The 17,969-nt window shown below is 55.4% G+C and overlaps 8 protein-coding genes across 8 annotated transcripts; 3 read left to right on the forward strand and 5 right to left on the reverse strand.

Moving 5' to 3' along the window:
* Positions 1-137: 137 nt before the first annotated feature.
* On the forward strand, positions 138-3,023 carry BBBOND_0401080 (minichromosome maintenance protein 3, putative; the record flags this gene model as incomplete). The annotated part of the gene is made up of 1 exon (XM_012914348.1): positions 138-3,023. One exon carries the CDS (start codon positions 138-140, stop codon positions 3,021-3,023), a length of 2,886 nt encoding a protein of 961 aa, XP_012769802.1.
* Positions 3,024-3,252: 229 nt separating this feature from the next.
* BBBOND_0401090 (hypothetical protein, conserved) lies at positions 3,253-3,980 on the reverse strand (the record flags this gene model as incomplete). Its single annotated transcript, XM_012914349.1, has 3 exons — positions 3,253-3,668; positions 3,705-3,785; positions 3,821-3,980. The coding sequence occupies 3 exons, from the start codon at positions 3,978-3,980 to the stop codon at positions 3,253-3,255; spliced, it is 657 nt and encodes a 218-aa protein (XP_012769803.1).
* A 482-nt stretch (positions 3,981-4,462) lies between these two features.
* BBBOND_0401100 (ribosomal protein S12, putative) lies at positions 4,463-5,389 on the forward strand (the record flags this gene model as incomplete). Its single annotated transcript, XM_012914350.1, has 1 exon — positions 4,463-5,389. The coding sequence occupies one exon, from the start codon at positions 4,463-4,465 to the stop codon at positions 5,387-5,389; it is 927 nt and encodes a 308-aa protein (XP_012769804.1).
* A 390-nt stretch (positions 5,390-5,779) lies between these two features.
* BBBOND_0401110 (hypothetical protein, conserved) lies at positions 5,780-7,270 on the reverse strand (the record flags this gene model as incomplete). The annotated part of the gene is made up of 1 exon (XM_012914351.1): positions 5,780-7,270. One exon carries the CDS (start codon positions 7,268-7,270, stop codon positions 5,780-5,782), a length of 1,491 nt encoding a protein of 496 aa, XP_012769805.1.
* A 96-nt stretch (positions 7,271-7,366) lies between these two features.
* BBBOND_0401120 (DNA polymerase alpha subunit, putative) lies at positions 7,367-11,370 on the reverse strand (the record flags this gene model as incomplete). Its single annotated transcript, XM_012914352.1, has 2 exons — positions 7,367-10,483; positions 10,519-11,370. 2 exons carry the CDS (start codon positions 11,368-11,370, stop codon positions 7,367-7,369), a joined length of 3,969 nt encoding a protein of 1,322 aa, XP_012769806.1.
* A 707-nt stretch (positions 11,371-12,077) lies between these two features.
* Positions 12,078-14,530, reverse strand: BBBOND_0401130 (chromatin assembly factor 1 subunit B, putative; the record flags this gene model as incomplete). The annotated part of the gene is made up of 3 exons (XM_012914353.1): positions 12,078-13,674; positions 13,871-13,970; positions 14,137-14,530. The coding sequence occupies 3 exons, from the start codon at positions 14,528-14,530 to the stop codon at positions 12,078-12,080; spliced, it is 2,091 nt and encodes a 696-aa protein (XP_012769807.1).
* A 249-nt stretch (positions 14,531-14,779) lies between these two features.
* On the forward strand, positions 14,780-16,100 carry BBBOND_0401140 (hypothetical protein, conserved; the record flags this gene model as incomplete). The annotated part of the gene is made up of 2 exons (XM_012914354.1): positions 14,780-14,965; positions 15,114-16,100. The coding sequence occupies 2 exons, from the start codon at positions 14,780-14,782 to the stop codon at positions 16,098-16,100; spliced, it is 1,173 nt and encodes a 390-aa protein (XP_012769808.1).
* Positions 16,101-16,236: 136 nt separating this feature from the next.
* Positions 16,237-17,887, reverse strand: BBBOND_0401150 (hypothetical protein, conserved; the record flags this gene model as incomplete). Its single annotated transcript, XM_012914355.1, is given in 6 exon segments — positions 16,237-16,986; positions 17,021-17,122; positions 17,137-17,218; positions 17,257-17,328; positions 17,365-17,572; positions 17,608-17,887. The coding sequence occupies 6 exon segments, from the start codon at positions 17,885-17,887 to the stop codon at positions 16,237-16,239; spliced, it is 1,494 nt and encodes a 497-aa protein (XP_012769809.1).
* Between the last annotated feature and the right edge of the window lie 82 nt (positions 17,888-17,969).

Genomic DNA, 17,969 nt, shown 5'->3' on the forward strand with positions numbered 1-17,969 from the left:
AGGTTGGCTCACATCGGCTGTGCGCGGTCGCAGCTGCCTCGACACACGGGTCGCCGAAGCCGCGTGTAGCAACCGTGTCTACTGGACTTACTGAGCGCTGTACCACCCATATTAATATCGACAGCTTATAGGGAAAGATGTCGCGCATGAGAGGGTACCTAATGCGCGATGGCGCGAATCCTTCGCCGTCCCAGCGCTCGTCGCTGAACTCCGAGCGCCTGTTGACGGTGTCCGAGCTTGGCACTTCGAAGTCCATGGGTACGTACAGCGAGGACTATTCGAGTCTCACGAGCGGCTATTCGTCGCACAGACGCGGGTCGACAAACACGTCGACTTCCGACGCGGAGCGCCAGCTGCAGCTGGACCGTATGCATCAGCAAATTCTCGCGGAATACGAGGGCGGCAGGGAGACGTTGATGATATACCAGCGCAGCTACCGCGCCGCTGTGGAACGCTTCCTGTCCTTTGCGAGTGAGAACAAGCAGGTTTACACGAAGGTGATGGACCTTCACCAGCAGGTGGAGAAACAGTTTGAGAAGAACCAGGGCAGCGCTGCCGCGCAGCTCGCTGTACACCTGCGTGTTATCGTGAATGTCAGTCTGCTATACTTCCGCAGCGACGACTCCAACTCGTCGCTGGCGCACATGCTTATAAAGTCTCCGTACATGACGTACCAGGCGTTCCAGGACGCCATCCAGGAGGTGTGGCGCACGCACACGTCGAAGCTGTCGGTGGCTCCGCCAAAGCTGGGGATTTGCGGTTGGTTGGGGCGTCACCACGTGACGCCGCGTGGACTGTGCAGCAGCATGATCAACACTCTGACTGCCGTTGAGGGTGTGGTGAACAAGTGTTCCACCGTCTCTCCTAAGCTCGCGCAGTCAGTGTACGTCGGCGAGCCAATTTACGACATGATGCACGAGTCCGAGAAGACGGTTCACCTGCGCAACCACTACGATCTCACGGATTTCACCAAGACTGCGAAGGATAACGGACTGCCGCCCAGTGCAGACCCCGAGGGGAAGGTGGTCCACCGTCAGGAGATTGGTCTCAGCAGCTACCGCAACTACCAAACGTTCGTCATCCAGGAAACTCCCGAAGACTCCTTCACCGGCCAGATGCCTCGCTACGTCTCCGTGATAGTGCAGGACGACCTGTGCAACGTGGTCCAGTGCGGCGACCGCGTTCGCGTCTGGGGCGTGTACCGCGCGGGTTGCGGCCGCGCTGACGACACCAACAACGGCATCGGCCGCGGTTACCTGGTGGCAAACTACGTTGCGATCCGTAACAAGTTGGCCAGCAGGCTGTCCAATGAGATCACCGACGACGATCGCGCCAAGTTCAAGCAGCTGGCGCAGAGGGAGGACTGCCTGAGCATCTTAACTCGTTCAATGGCTCCTTCCATCTGCGGCCACGAGATCGTGAAGCGCGGCCTTTTGCTTGCGTTGGCTGGTGGGACGGCCAGCGACGAGTCCAGTGACCATCGCATTAGGGGTGACATTCACGTGCTGTTGGTGGGTGATCCGGGTTGCGGTAAGTCTCAGATGTTGCGCTTCGTGATGAACCTGCTTCCTGGAACGGTCTCTACTACCGGCCGCGGTTCCACCGGCGTGGGTCTGACGGCAGCCGTGGTCGTGGACCAGGAGACCGGCGAACGGCGCGTCGAGGGAGGCGCCATGGTGATGGGAGACCGCCGTGTGGTCTGCATTGATGAGTTCGACAAAATGCAACCAAGTGATCGTGTTGCGATTCACGAGGTGATGGAACAGCAGACGGTTACCGTTGCCAAAGCTGGTATTCACACAACGCTGAATGCGCGCTGCACTGTCCTCGCCGCCGCCAACCCGTCGTACGGCTGTTGGAGTGAGGACATGGACGTCTCGCAGCAGTTGTGCTTCGAGCGCTCCTTGATTTCTAGGTTTGACCTTATTTTCGTGGTGCGGGACTCCGCCACCGAAGCCGAGGACGAGCGCATCGCGGAGGCGGTTCTCCGCAACCTCACCCAGAAGTCCAAAGTGATAACTGCGCACAAGAACTCCGCGCAGTCGGGCCGCCCAGGTGGCGCCCCCAGTTGCGTCATTCAGCCGGTTGAGGGAGACATGAACCAAGAGGCTTTTGCGAATGCCACCTTCGACGGCTACCACTGGGAGGAGCAGTGGGTACCCACTTCGGGCGATTCCGCTAGGGCGAAGAAGGCCAAGTCAGCAGGCAAGGCGACTGACGGCTTCCTAAAGAGCCGGACGGAGATGACGTACATCGACTGCGAGGGCGTGGAGCACGACGTCGTTGACTCGTCGTTTCTGCGCAAGTACATTCACTACTGCAAGCATCTGTTCTACCGCGAGATGGAAGCGATGGAGGGCTGGCGTGCCTCCCCCGAGATCAGCGAGGTTGCTCGCCGTGCCATAGTGTCGCTCTACTCCCAGCTTAGGACCCGGGCGCAGCAGTCCGAGCAGCACCGGTTGAAGCTCCCGCAGGCAGTAACGCCTCGTACATTGGAGGCTATCATCCGTCTGTGTGTGGCCTACACGAAGCTGCAGCTGAAGCGGTGGGTCACCACTGACTGCGTGGCAGCAGTGGGCAAGCTGCTTAACTACACACTTTTCGGTGATGCGTACGACGTTTTCGAGACTGAGCGCGAGCCCGCGTCAGACTATGAAGACGAGTCTATGTCCGAGGATTCGCCCAAACGCACGCGCCCTAGTCGATCCGCTACTACCGACTCCGCAGCGGCTGCACCAGTTGGCGAGATCACTGGCGGCGGGGAACACAGACCGTCAGAAGGCAAGGCGCCGCGCACCGCCCAATCTTCTGAAGTCGATAACAACAACACCGCAATTCTTCTGTCATGCCTGCGCAAGCTAGACACCGGCGATGGTGTTGACCTGTCGGACCTCTACATAGAGTTCTCGAGATCGGTGCGCATGTCCATGGACGATTTCAAGAAGTTCCTTCAGACTCTGCACAACCAGGAGCCGTCTCCCATCGTCTACTCGGAGGACGCGTTCATGGTCTTCAGCTGCTGATGCGGTGACGTCAGTTTGCCTGTCACCGATGCCGTACGTCCCAAACACTGTTTGCAAAACCCCTTTTTCATCGCATCTGCAATCGCCGCGACACCACGCGGAGGCAGCCTCCCGTGCCTGTCGTTGGGCGGCTTGCGCCTGCCTTCACGGCAATCGCACTGACGCATACTAGGTACAGTGTGCCACATATGCTACATGGACCTATCGATCTAACGTTACGGTATACGTCTTAAACGATTCTGTACGCCTTGAAGAACTTGGTGATGTGGTACACCGAGAACCCGGCGGTTGCTCCGATGATGACGAACTGCAGGATGTAGAAATAGAGGATGTAGCTGTACATGTTCTTGTAGGTGTCGTGCAGCTCCTTCACAGTGGCGCTCTCCATCCGCTGGTGGCTCTTGATGTTCATGATGTTGGCTGCGAACTTGCTGAGGTCTTCCGACAGGACCTTGATCTCATCCTTCTTCGCCGTGGTCTCCTTGTCCACATCGTACTGCGTGTGGCGGCCGTACTTGTCGCTTCCGTCCGCTATCTCCGTGGAGAGCCCGATCTTGGCCATGTGCGAGACGTACCACATCTGCCCGGGGCATTCAATGCATACGTGGTAGGTGCCCTCGACCTGGGCGACGTACGTGACCCGTCCTGAAAAGTTGTGAGCAGCCAGTGTGTGCGCGTTACCTTTCGCCGGCAGTTCCTTGAGGTTGGTGCTCTGCAGCACCTTTCGCTCGTCGTCCGTTATTCTCACGACGCACGATCGCGCTGAGCGTTTGTGTTTGCCGCTGTGTGGAAGCTACCTTCTGGGTTGAGCAGGTCGTAATTGACGCTGAGCATGGCCATGTAGGGGACGCTTTCGTAGAAGCAGCGCTCGTCGTTGTAGTCGATTTGGAAGTAGAAACCTGATACTCCGACGGAGCAAATGGCCAGGGCGAGCGCAAGACCGCTAGCGCCCTTCATTTTGCCAATTTATTGAGTATTTTAACCCGGTATATGTTGTGTCCCCGTCCGTTCAGGGTCTCGCCCGTTGGCGCGCTCCTACACATCACCGGCCACGCTGCACCCACCAAAGGGTGTAACGTCGCCCTCAAGCGCCTAACGCACTAAAACCGCGTTTTATAAAGCATTTATACATTTTAGTTCACGTTCGACGCTGTCTATTGTATCTCTGTCTTTCCCGTGGCGCATGTCTTTGTGGCTCCGTAAACATCTGGATGTTAGAGTTAACAACCGTTCGATGTGTTAACATGTGAGCCACCAATATGTCTATATGTACAGTTTTCGGACCATTGCGGGCGTCTACAAACTTGTTGTGAAGGCCTTCTGCGAACGGCAGCTGAAACTCATCTTGTGGTACTCATGACCCCTGGCTTGGTTGCTACATTGACATACACGTTCGATGTATGGCGCTCGCACGGTACGCTCCTTTAGTCAATCGCATTATGCGCCCTGATCTCATATTGAGATCCTCGATCAGGGTGACTGGCGCCGTTGCAGCGCTGTCCAGCGGGGTGAAGCTACGCATGCGAGCGGCAGGTCTTACGGCCACGACATCATCACTCCATCATTCAGCACATGGGCCACCGGATTCGTCTGTCGGATGCAATGCAAATGAGTCGTACTCCCCTTGTGGGAAGCGTGGAGTTATGGCTGCTTCTGCCGCATCTCACCGTCGTGATTGGCTTCAGCCTTCTGCTCTGATGGGGATCCAAAGAAGCTTCATTGCTGCGAAAAGGCCACTTGGATTCCACCTTTGTCGCCACTTCAGCACGAGGAATATAAGCGGGAGGCTATTTTACCGGCGGCGTCCCAAGATGATACCCCGCTACAAGCCGAAGAACCGTAGGTCGTGCTGGTTAGAAGGCTGCCCTCAGAAGAAGGGCGTCTGCGTGACGCTTAGGGTCGTGACACCGCGTAAGCCTAATTCTGGGTTGCGCAAAGTAGCCAGGGTGCGGCTGAGCACTGGAAGAACGGTCACGTGCCACGTACCCGGCGAAGGCCACAACCTTCACACGCATTCGGTGGTGCTGGTGCGTGGCGGTCGCTGCCAAGATGTGAGCGGGTGCCACTACAAGGTCATTCGCGGGAAGTATGACCTGCTGCCGGTGAAGAACCGCGCTTCGTCGCGCTCCAAGTACGGCATAAGGCTGTCCGACGCTGTTATTGAGAAACGCCGCCTGCGGAAGAACCAGTTGCACGTCAGCACCGAGTTGGACCGAGAGGTGTTTAACACGCTGCTTCTACACGATTGGGTGAACCCGGACGGATCGCGGCGCACCGAGCCCTTGGGCCCCGATGAGCCTGTTCCCGTGGACATTTTCAACTTCAACAGCCGTCTTCGCAGCATCGTGCACGCCAACAAGGGCTAGAACGCTGATCGCCACTTCTCTGCGGTTGTCGTGTGCGCCCTGTGATGCGGCTTCCGCTGTCACTGTTTTGTGACCGTGTGCACCGCACCCGCGGCGGATGCGCTACCTACTAAAATGCAGTAAAACCTACGCGGACGCTAAGCCGCAAACGTAACGCCAGTGTGATTATAGTCGACTTCCATCCCGATACCGCTTAAATGAGCAAACATTAAATGCATAGTTGCAAATGCCGTGGACGGCGCACCATTGGCACCGACGTTGTACTGTGGTTGGTGAGGCCTGACCTCCTTCAAAAGAGCCGCGCGTCGTATATGAATGCTTGGAGAACCTGCACTTCGTGACGGTGCGGGTGTGTCTAGGTTGCCGGGCGGTGGCACGGCGATGCTCCCGTCACGCCTTGCCTTCCTTGCGCAGCTCGTTCAAGATGTCGCCCGCCTGGTTCGGGTCCTCTGCGATGATTGGGTTGTACACGGACGAGTGCTCCTTAGAGAAGTTGGGCTTGGGGTTGGAGAACTCGCCGACGTGGAAGAGCAGCTCGCTGAAGTAGTGGCACTCCACAATGCGGTGCCCGAACTTGCGTCCGTCCAGAACCTTGCGCGCCTTGGAGGCGCCATCGACTTCGGAGAAGAGCACGAACGCGCAGCCTACTGACGAGAAGTCCATGGTGCGGATCTCGTCCAGGGTGTACCCCTTGGGCACCCTCGGCAGCTCCACGCGAATGACCCTCCCGTACTCCTCGCACTCGCAGCGCACGTCGTCGATGATGTCGTAGTACTCCTCATCGTCCTCCAGGTCCTCCTTGGAAACCAGGTTGGCGAGTAGAAGCACCCTAGTGGGTATCTCCGCCTTCATAATGTCGCATTGCAATATTTGCGAGCGGATGAACTCCTCGCTCAGGGCACCCCGCTCCAGCGCGTCGACCGCCATGACAACCTCTATCCCGCGCTCCTTCAATCCCTCCAAGGCGGTCTTCTGCAGCTCTATGTGCTCGTACTCGAACAGGCATAGCGGCTGCTTGTTTTCCTCGGTCACGTACTGGTAGAACTTGAGCTTCCCCATGGCCTCGATCTCACGTTTGAGCGCGGCCTCGTCAGTGACGTTCTCCACGCACAATCTGTCCGTCATGGTCTTGGCGCGCTCAGTCGCCAACATGTCGGCTGCAGCTGCGATTTGTTCCGACGCGCACTTGAGCCCCTCTATCCCGAGGGCAAGCAGCGACGGATCCAGGGTGGGGATGGTGGGCGAAGGCGCCTGGGTCAGCACATCCGGGTTGTAGGTCTTCGGTCGGTTTATCCTGAGACTGTAGTTGAGGTAGTTGATGCCGCTCAGCTGTATGCAGTTGCTGGCCTCCTGCATCGTGCGCATCTCGACGAAGGCGTAGTGGCTGTCGGCGCTGATCCAGCCCTTTTGGCACGCGCCTCCCGGTACGCTGGTGCCATTAACCGCCACCAGCGCCTCGTTGAGGAACTCCAACAGGTTGTTCACATCTGCATGGGGGGGGATGTTGCCGATGTAGATTTCCCTGTACGGCTTAGTTGCTACGGGGTCCATGCCGAGAACGCCAAGTCCCTGGGCGTAGGCGTTAGTTATGAGCGCATCGGGCACGTGGTGTCTCCTGGTTCTGTGCGCGCTTTTCGGCGGCGAGTCGTAGCGGAAGTTCTTCCTGCGCGATGCGTCGTCGTACCTACTTCGCTCGTAGTGCCGGTCCGAGCGCGAATGACGCGACCTATCACGTCCCCTGTAGTCGTGTCTGGAATCTCGGTCGTAGCGGGAAGACCTGCGGCTCCGGCTTCTGCTGCGGGAGCGAGAGCGGGAGCGCTCCCGCGAGCTCCGATGTCGCCGGTGGCGGTGTCTGCTGTGGCTTCGGCTTCGTGACCGCATTGTAGAAAGTTACTTAAAGGTTGCTAGCAGGCGGCGAGTTTTACGCCCTGGCCTATGGGGGCGAAGCGCGAACTTCCCTGGCGACTTACACACCCATCACCGCACAGTGAGTGTGCGGAAGACCTCGCCCAGGTTAACGACGCTGTAGGCGTTGCGCTTCTGCAGCTGCTTCACCAGTTTGCAGAGCTCTGCGCGTTCCGCGCGGTAGTCGACGGTATGGTACTGCATAAACGGCAGCGCCTCGAGGATGCCCAGTATGTACTGCCCGCAGACACGAAAGCCCGAAGTCGCGCGCAGGTTAGACAGCTGCACGGTGCGTTCCAGTATGTCACGGAACGCGCGCACCTTGCGGAACGGGTTTTGCGTGTTTAGCACGGTCATCTTTCCGTTGACGTCCACCGTGACGTTCACCAGGGTCTCCTCGCGTTCACCCCCAGCCTCGTTTTTGAGTGCGCCCTCGGTCATGAATATGAGGTACTCGTAGTAGAGGTAGATTTTCGACGCGGGGAGCACTACTTCCATGGCGTCGCGGCTCTGGCACGTAGGCTGCGGGCAGACGTCGTTGTCCCCAATGCAAACGCTCGGCGTCGTGGTGTTACAAATGTTGCATATCCGAATGCAGAACGACGATTGCATCGATATCTCGTAGATGGTGCGGGTGATCCAGTTGCGCATTGCGTGCAGCGGCAACCAGTTGCCGCAGTTGCTGCACGACATGTGCTTCAGGAAATAGTTGGCGTGGACAGCAGTGTTGCAGAACTGGCACGGCACTGACGTCGTCATCTCAACCTCCTTGTAGCGCTCCTCGCTCTTGTTGATGAGCGACATCGCCTTGGATTCATGCTCCCCGTAGTCGAAGGAGCTGTAGTTGGTGTTGAGGATGGTCCTGCTGACCGAGTCCTCTATCTGCAGGCAGCTTGCCAGCTTCTGCGGGTCTGTGCCTTCAATGACGCCGCATAAACGCATAATAGGTGGCAGCAGCTGCTGCGTTTTGTAGTACTGTATGTCCGCTTCTAGCTGCTTCTGCTGGAATTCCGTGAGGCTGTACGCGCGGTTGCAGAGGCTCCGGAGTTTGGCGTCTAAACTTTCGGCGCCTTCTCCTTCTTCAGCGTTTTGCGACTTCATGTACCTCTCGATGGATTCCTTGGAACAGATGATGAAGGGCACCTCGTGCCCCGCGGCAAAGCTGGCACCGGACGCATTCAACCGTAACGCAACTGTCACGTGGGGCAGGTTTGAATTTGCGGCATACTCCTCAGGGTTCTTCGCCAGCTGGCGGGTGATGACCCATGCTTTCGGAGGGATCTGCCCCTCGACTATGCTCTTGTTCACCTCCTTGAGGGTGTCGTGGATCTTCTCCACCGTGTTCTCCACGCCCTGCTCCTTGTTCTCGTTGTGCTTGTCACTCAGGATGATCGCAATGAGCGCGTTTCCGACCTCCTTCGTCAGAATAGACCAGTCACGCCTGATGAAATCCAGACCCTTTATTTCCCGTGCGAACTTCTTGTTCTTGTAGTCCACCACCTTGAGCGCGGCGTACTTCTTCTTCTTCAACAGCAGCAGCCGACTAAATATGGCGTCCATGCCGATCTCAAGCTTCTTATGGGACTTGTTGATCGTCGCCATGAGCGTGCCGGCGATTTGGTGGGCAGCCTCGAAGGCGCTCTCAGAACCGTCGTCGCGTATGTTCGTGTCGATCATCAGAGAATCGGTATCACCGTATATAACTCGCAGCGCGAATTGCTTCTCCACCTTTTCGCGTGTCGCCTGGAGCACCATCCTGCCTTGCTGGGTAATGTAGGCGGCCATGTGCCGCGCGTGGAAGCGGGAGTATACACTTCCGAGACAACCGTAAAGCGAGTTGGCCACCAGTTTGAGCGCCAGCTGCCGCACCCCGAGTTGGGATTTGCGCGTCTCGTTTTTCTCCGCCGCGATGGCTGCCTTGACAGAGGCACGCAGCTCCACCAGGCGTCTAAGAATTTGCGGCAGCATGCCGCCCACATCCGACACCACCTCCACGCTTTCGTCCTCGTTCAACTTCACGGTGGTGAAGCACACGTTGAACTCCTGGATGATAGACGGGTACAGAGAGTTGAAATCGAGGAGCAGGATGAAGTTGTCGTACAGCCCCGTCACGGGCTCCAGCACCAAACCGCCCTCGTAGGTCTTCTTCTTCTTGTCGCCCTCGTCCTCCTCGTTGTCAGCCGTTGTCGACGAATGCTTGTGGTACTTTTCGAAGTTGTGGTCGATGATGTACTTCGCTCGGTGGAACTCGTGTAGCAGCAGGAAATCGTTACGCTCCGATCTCGCGCACTGGACACTTCGGGACCACAGATTGCCCGCGATGTTGGTGAGCTCCTTGGTGAGCTGCAGCGCTTGCAGCTTGATCAACAAGTTGAAGGAGTCTAGGCAGCACTTCGAGTTTGCCTGTGCCAGCACCAACAGGTTCTTCATCGAATCCTCACCAAAGCACGGCGAGAGCTCCGTTATGTTGAAGGAGTTTTTCGTGTAGAATGAGTGGTCTTTGACCTGCGATGAGTACACGAGATCCGACACGCAGCTGCTTAGGTCGTAGTTGCTGCGGTTGTGGTGCAGCTCCTTGGTCAGCACCCTAGTGTCACAGAAAATCCTACCAGCGAAGAATGGGTGCGGGGCCTTCCTCAAGAGCCTCAAGCGCGAGAACGACACCCGAAGCGGTATGTTGAGCAGGTTGCAGCGCTTGAGGAGGACCTCCCCCACGTTTTGCGTTATGTCGTGGCCTACCACCACGTCGGGGTCAATTACCTCCAGCGTTTTCATGAAATTCGCCAACAGCCCTCTCTCCTGTTCGAAAATGCGGAAATACGGCCTTTTTGCCAGGAAAGCGCTCATTTCCGTCGGCCAGGGCTGCTTGTTGATCTTGCGGATTCCAACGTACTGGTTACAGCGGTTCAGGGACTTGATCTCTGACGCGTCCACGGGGAACACATTGTCGTATATCATTGCGATTTGCAGGACCTCCTGGTTCGTTTGGGAGGCGAAAAACGTCTTAACGGACACGGACGCCACGCATAACGTAGGCGTTGGCAAATTCTCCGATTCTCGCGCGTTCCAAAGTTCCACGTTCTTGTGGGTCTCCACATCGAGCTCGTGTTTGCACGTGCTGACGTTTTCCGAAGACCTTTGCGCGTCTATGATGCGCAACCAAGACGGTCCCTTGATTTTCCGTTTCACCTGCGAATCATGTGTTAGTCGGAGCTTTGTCCTACCAGGAACAGTTCCGCCGGCGTCGTCGTGGCGCCGTACACGTCGCTGTAAGTGGTGCCCTGGTAGTGCTCGTTCCTGAGCTGTGGATGGCTGAACGGGTAGCAGACCTTGACGTATAGCGCCGGCTCCGACGGGCCGTACCTCAGCAGCGTCCTCTTCACCAGTTTGTACTTGACCTTTTTGATTCCGTAGCTTTTACGTATGGGCTCGAACTCGGCGAAGAAGCGTTTCATGAAAGCGCGCTCGTAACTGTTCTCCGCCTCGGGCATGTCGCTGAGATCGAGGTCCATGCGCGCCTTGAAGAAGAGGCATCGCATGAACTGCCGCACGGTGACCATGGCGCTCTCCGTCCGGCCGCCTCCTGAGTGCAGCTTGCCGAACAACCTGAGGAGGCCTCCCAGGTCCTCATGTACGTCTAGGATATAGAATGCCACGTCCTTTGAATCCTTGGGCAGCGCCGTTTCTAACTCCGAGGCAACTTTTTCGTTTGGGCTGGTCGTGGACACATCCACCACGTCGGCATCCACCTCGCCGAAGTCTGCAACGATGGATTCGTCTAGGACCTCCGCAGGCTCTTGTGACATCATGTCCGCCTCCTGTAGCACCTTGTCCATGTCGATACCCTCGGAGAGGTCTTGACTTGGTGGAGTTGGCTCAACGATCATGCTTTGGGGGGCATCGACGGACCGCTGTTCCTCCATGGGAGTTTGCGGCCGCGGTTCATAAAACTCTTTTGCAGCTGTGGAGTACTGTTGGTGGTATTGGAAGTGCTGGGGAACCGGTGGACGCGGATATGACATCGCGAAGCCTGGCGCCATACCCATACCCATACCCATGCCAATGGTGCCTCGCATATTGCCTACAACACTTGAGATACACGTGCATCCATCTTACCTGCTGCCGAAGGGTACGTAGGCATGGTGAAATCCTCATTGTCAAGGTCATCCTCAAACTTGCTCAGCTTCTCGATGAGCTTCTTGTCGGCCTGCGGGTCCTTGGGCGGCTTGACGGACATGCTCTCCTGTTTCGCGATTTCCGTGAAGTGCTGCTGGATGGACTTCCCATATCCGTCTGGCAGCTGCCTTTTGGCGGCCATGCGCTCCCGCTCGCCCTCACTGGCGTCGCTGTCGTACTCGTAGTCATCCTCCGAGAACACCTCGCCGCCCTCGATGAACTCGTCGAGCCTTCGCTTCGACGTGCGCTCCTTGTATTCCTCGGCGGTGACCACCTCGTATATCTTCTCATTTTCGTCCTCGATCTCGTACTCCTCGAGCGCAGTTGTCGTTCCCTCGCGGTGTTTGCGTATTTTAGACAGCGCGCTGGATATAGCGCTCGACCGCGACTTCTCCATTTTAGACGGTTACGGAAGGACTGGTCAGCACATGTTTAGTCCTTTTGTTGCCACTGTGTACGGCGCCGCCGTAGGTGTGTGCGACACACCGCCCTTCCTGTGGGCGCTGTCGTGCTAATTTCGGCAAGGGATGCCTTTCGCTGCATGGAAGGAGTCGCTATACGCCTAGGTGGGTGTATCAACGCTGGCTAAATATTAGGGCGCCTGGTGTCAATAGAATTCCTTCTTTTGAAAGACCACGAAGGTGATGTATCCGTCACTGGAAGCCGTCGCGCACACCAGCCCATCCGGCGACCATGCGATATCTGTAATGGTGCAGTAGTGCAGATTCTTAAGCACTGCTATCGGCCCCTTCTTCTCCATGGTGTCGTAGAAGCAGAGGGAGCCGTCGAGCGTCCCGGCGGCAAACATGAGCCGCGGCACTACCACGTCATCCTCGACGTCAGTGTCGTATTCCTTTTCCTCCTCCTTCTTGGCAACCTTGGGTTTGGGCGCCCTCGGTAGCTCCTGCGGCGCGCCGATGGTATCCGCGTAGAACTGCGGCTTCTTGATTTCCCGTTTGCTGGATCTGAGGCCGCCGCTGGACGCAACGTCGTTGTCTAGAATCTCGTCTTGCGTGTCTACCGCGGGTTCGCACTCTATGGCCACAGAAGTCATTGATTGCGTCAGGTCGATCTCGTTTACGTCAATGGGCTCGCTTTTCATGGCGACGTACGTCTCGCTGTCTTCCGGGTCCGCCTCTAACTTTGTGAGAATGCTGTTTTCTGCCTCTTGCAGCTTCGCAGCCATATCAGTTAATTGCGAGGACATGAACGTCACCTGAGAGTCTGACACTGATTCCTCTTTCACGCTGCCTGCATCGGTTTCGATGCCGGCCACAACTAACGACGGTGGGGTGCAGGTTACGTCACCCGTCGGTTCATCCTCCCCGTTGGCATCTTCCACCTCTCCATCTAGTTCATCAGCGAGGTTTTGCGACTGGCTTTCCGCTGTTCGGGTCACTCCGTCGGTGTAAGGCGCGTCGTCACTGCCGGCATTGGCGGTGCTGGGCAGATCTGTAAAGGAATCCAACTTCATGTAAGCATCTGATGCATCTTTTAGCGCTTCTTTGTCTTTGACTGCTTTCTTCGATTTTATTCTCTTTTGCTTGGCGTTTTTCGACCCAGTCTTGAATATTTTGTTGAAGAAGTTTACCTTTTCCTTCTCGATTTTCGCGATGTCGAGCGGACAGAACTTTACCACCACAAAAGGTCCGGTGGGCGACTGATGTGTCACCATTGGTATCCCCAGGTTTATCAGTTTGCGGTGGAATATGTACAGAGTGTAGACGGAATCATTTTTGGACTCCGCCTCGTCCTCCTTTTTGAAAAGCGCATTGTGCCGGATGCCCGCCGGCGTCACCAGGAAGCGGCCGTCCGGCGACCAGTCGAGCCGCCTGAAGAAAGTAGACAGTTCTTCGTTCATGAAAACGGAACGGCTGTACCTCACATCGTCGCTTTCCATCCCTATGGATTCCTTGAACTCCGACCGGTCCTTCGCAGACTTGAGGACGAGGATGTTCTTCCACTGCTTTTCGTTACGCCTTTTCCATATCCTCAGTGTTTGGTCCTGCCCCATGGAAGCGACCATGATGTTTTGCGGGCACATGGCGACACCCTGAGCGAAACTCGTGTGGCCCTCAAAGTGGCGTATCTTCCCGTTCCCCTCCACGTAGGTGTCGATGAGCGACACGTGCCCGTCTTCCGTTGCAACTGCGATCAACCTGCCATCAGGGCACCAGCTGATGCTGTTGACCACATGCGATAATCTGAGGCAAGATGAGAAATGCGTTACGCCATCTAGATGCCATGCAATGATTGCACTGTTGTACACAGGGCCCAGAAGGCAAATTAAGTTTCACTACGGCAGCCAGCACAGCCAACTACCACTACTCGGTGAATGCGAATTGACGCGACCCACAACCGCACAATTCCAGATGAGCGACCAGATGGTGCATCACGTACCTATAATACTGGAAGCGCGCGTAGTGCTCCTCGTAGTCCTGGCTGGAAGCGTCTAGTACGTTGGGTTTGGCAGCTTTCGCCCACAGGAATATACACCGATCTGCAGAAACGTTAGAGATGCGATGTATTCACGGCGTGCTTATGCATGGTGATTGAGCCTCAACAATAAAATGTATCTTTGAAAAAAAATAATAGCCGCATTTAGTAGGTATAGCGTCAGGCACACCCATGCAAAGTATACGCCGCCTTAAAACCGTTAAACTAACCCTCGCCTCCCGACGCCAACACCACGCCGTTCGGATTCCACCTGACGGCGTTGACTTCCCCGATGTGGCCAACCAGCCGCGCCAGGATCTTGACAGTGAGCGGTTGCACATCATTGTCGACACCTGGCGTGCCCGTTGCGCTGTTTGCTTTCAGATTTTCCGGCGCAAGGATGCTTTTGTTGCAGTCAGTGGCGTACTGCGGCGCGTTGTCATTTATGTCGACCTGCCAGATGTGCACGAATTCATCAGCGCCACCCGTGGCGAGGTTGAAAGAGCGCGACGCTCCATCCTGCGGTCGCCCGGGCCGTGGCTGGAAGTCCAGGGAATACACACGATCACACCTTTTGTCGTCCTTACTGTGCCACAGTATTTGCGGAAGAAAAACCAGCGGCATTTTACGCTCTATACTGCTGAGCTACAGTTTGCGATAGAGGTCGTTTTGGCCCTCTTAGCACTCCCGCGGGGAAGAGTTAACGGGGCTGGGGTCGCCGATGTGTCTTCTTCGCCGTTTAGCCCTTCGTGACGGCTATAAACACCGCCTCAAGTACATTTCTGATATAGCGCTACTGAGGTGTGGTATTATTAGTCTATTACAGGCATGTGGCGGCGCAGCCTCGCGCCCATCGGCGACGCCGTCGCTCGGATGTCGGCGTCGTCATCCCGCCGCTTTGCCCAGCCGCGGCTATTTTCCAGCCATGCTGAGTCAGTTGGAGGTTCAGGTAGTTCGTATAAAGCCCTTGGCGTTACCGCTGCTGCCATTCTGGGTTCGGGGATCTACTATGGCTATCGCAAGGGAGTGCTCCCCGGCTTCTCAATTCCGCTGCAACTCGTAAGTCCGCTCCATTAACAGATGAGTGTCTATGATCGTGTAAGACAGTGTGTTTCAAATGTTCCATTGCCCTTTTGGGATTGTCTTTTGCCGCTCTGTATGTCTACATTTGTGCATGTTTGACTGCTGGGCCCTCATTGCGGTACAGATCGACGAGGAAGGTTTTGACAGCTCTGACAACCTTGTTGTTGTTTTATTGGCATCCAAAAGGATGCAGGATTACCCCAAATCTCAGATTGAGAAGTTGAAGTCGATTGTGCCCGATGGTGTGAAAATTTGCTATACAGTGAAGGGTGGTAGCGACAGTAGCAAGCCGCCGGTCATGTTATACAAGGGCACGCGCAAGAAGTTTTACGCGGAAATCGACTTGCTCGAAAAATCGCAGTTTGAGGACATGGCATCCGAAGTGTCGGCCTTTTTCGAAGCCGTATCGCAAGACTTTGGCGCCTTGCGCCAGGACCCCAACATCCCGGAGTACGTTACTCATGACACCTTTAGAGAGAAGGTTATCAAGGAGGCGACGGCGAAGTCGCCTATCGTGTTACAGTTATACGAGGACAGTTGTTTCCTCTGTTTTTTGATGAGGCCGTTCATCAATAGCATCAATCGCCACCTCCGGGAGATCAAAAGCAATGTGCGCATCAAGCGGCTCAACATAGAGCGCAACGACTTCCCTGAGGGCTGCCCAGTGACTCGTGCGACCCCTACATTTATCGTGTACGACGGGCAGCCGCAAGGCAACAAGTGGTCTGAGTTCAGGCCCAAGGATTTCGTGGCGAAGCTGGTGGAGCTGGCAAAGCTGGACGAAAAGAGCCAAGCGTACCTCAACCAGCTCACAGAGGATATTTCGCAGCGATTCATGTTGTTCGGAAGATGGGCGCGATGGGTCGGTGAGGCCCAAATAATTCAGGAGAGTGTGCTGACCGAGGCCCCCGTGGACGAGGAAGAGGTTAACACGCGTGCGCTGCGGTTACTCATGGATATGGACATGGATAGAACCGATGACCTGGAAACAAATCTCGAGGCATTGCGAAAAGAGATCATTTCTGCCGAGGAAGATTGTGTCGCGGTGTCGGAGGTAATGATCAACGAAATCATAAAGCACGAACAAAAATACCGCTCCGATGCCAACTGAGGAGCCTAAAACCCGCTAATCAGTCTGTTACAACGCATATTTACACGACAATCGCATCATAAATGATTCACTAACGAATCGCACGTTCGAAATAGCGGGCGACAAAAACACACCAACAATTTAACAGCAAACGGAGTTACGACAACGTCCTCCTCAATGCTCCTACAGCCCTTGATCTGGGGGAGGCCAAGGCCATTACTATTTCCCTGATCATCGATGCGTGAATACGTTGCGTTTCCGCCTCCGTCTCCAGCGGTGGTTTGTCGGACTTTATGCAAATCTGCGCGATGGGCCGTTGATCCCTGATGCACTCATCTACTCTCCTGAATTCCCCGTATATACTTTGCCACATGCGAATCGTGAACGGGTTCACGTTTTTACCCGTTATCGGGCATTTCATGACCAACACTCCGAGGTTGTTCTCAGTCACTTCGTTGGTGTAGAGGTCGACGGTGGCCCCGACTCTCCCGCCCTGGAATCGCTTATCGCTGTAGAACTTGAAGAAATCAAAGATTAGCTGCGTTATCGATTCCGTATTTTGCTGCAGGTACTCGCATTTCGCCAAAATATCGCTGGTGTTGGTCATGAATCTGCCATTTCGCTCCTGATCGTCTCCCACGATTTCTATGTCCTTATACAGCGGTAAAATCGGCGGCGATCTGTTCTGCAGGAAAAAGAACAGCTGCAGGATGAGGGTGTAGGAACTGAGCGTGCCTTGCGCCCTGTTGTTAATGCACCTGCACGTCGCCCAGTACTTGATGAATCTCGCCAATTTAACCACTCGGAAGTCTATCCTCGTCATCGCCTTGACGAATTGCGTGTTATCTAGCGCAACTGTGTTGTTGATAGATATATCGCAAAAGTTGTGGTTCTGTCGGTTGTACAGCTGCACAATATGTCGCTCAGCCGCCTTTATTTACCTTGGCAATGGGTACCTTGGCCGATATGATGCTTATGTGAGATATGATGTCGGTGTCAGACAGAGTGGACCTTATCTGGTAAATTTCATGGAATGCGTTTTTCTCGATGCACATACCAGGTTGAGTTTGGATAGCCACTGCCGCTTGTGGCCGCAGTTTGGAATTTCAAGACACATGTCGACGTCGCTACCACGTACCCTGCGCGTAAGTCATCATTTACCACCATATGAACCCACCACAGTCCGTTTTCACACGACCCGAAGGTATGAAGCGTGCCGTTGGCTGCTTGCTCCAGCGTCTTTTTGAGTCTGGCGTATTTAGTAAGTTCTGGTCATTTCACTTACGCCTTGATTAAATCCTGTTTCTTGCGATACTGCTCCAGAGTGGGACTAAGAGTGTGGTTGTGTAGCACGGTCAGGTCCCAGAGGAATTGCGATTCGTATTTTGCGAAGTGGTTCCTTTCAGACTCCCCTGGGCTTGGCAACAACACGTTGTCGCTGATTTCTTTGCATATTTTGTGGTACAGCGAAATCTCGCTTTGTTTCAGCTTTCCTGTGGGTTTTGGGGCTTCGACGATGAACACTCACCGATGTTCTTCCACAGCTCCAGCATCAGGATGTCTATTTCCCTGTGCCGCCACAACTTGTTCTTATGGCATATTTCGAGCAGTTCCAATCTTTCTCCAGTACTGAATTCCGATGGAAAGGCCGAGTGGGTCTCCAGTAGCATTTCAGATTGTTCCACGTTGCTTGACGCCTCGCTGGTCGCATTGGCGACATCAGAGAAGTAGCGTCTGCTGTAACATCCCTTGAACTGAACATGGGCGAATGGGCGGTGACGATCACACCTTAATGTGCGATGCTGCATCTGAATTGCTTCTTTGGTACTCTCTGCTCCAGCTTCGAGCAAATAAGCCGGGGCGACATGGTGACAACGTTGGTTGCACGAT

Source organism: Babesia bigemina (assembly GCF_000981445.1).
Source record: "Babesia bigemina genome assembly Bbig001, chromosome : IV".
In the NCBI taxonomy this organism is placed as follows: Eukaryota; Apicomplexa; class Aconoidasida; order Piroplasmida; family Babesiidae; genus Babesia; species Babesia bigemina.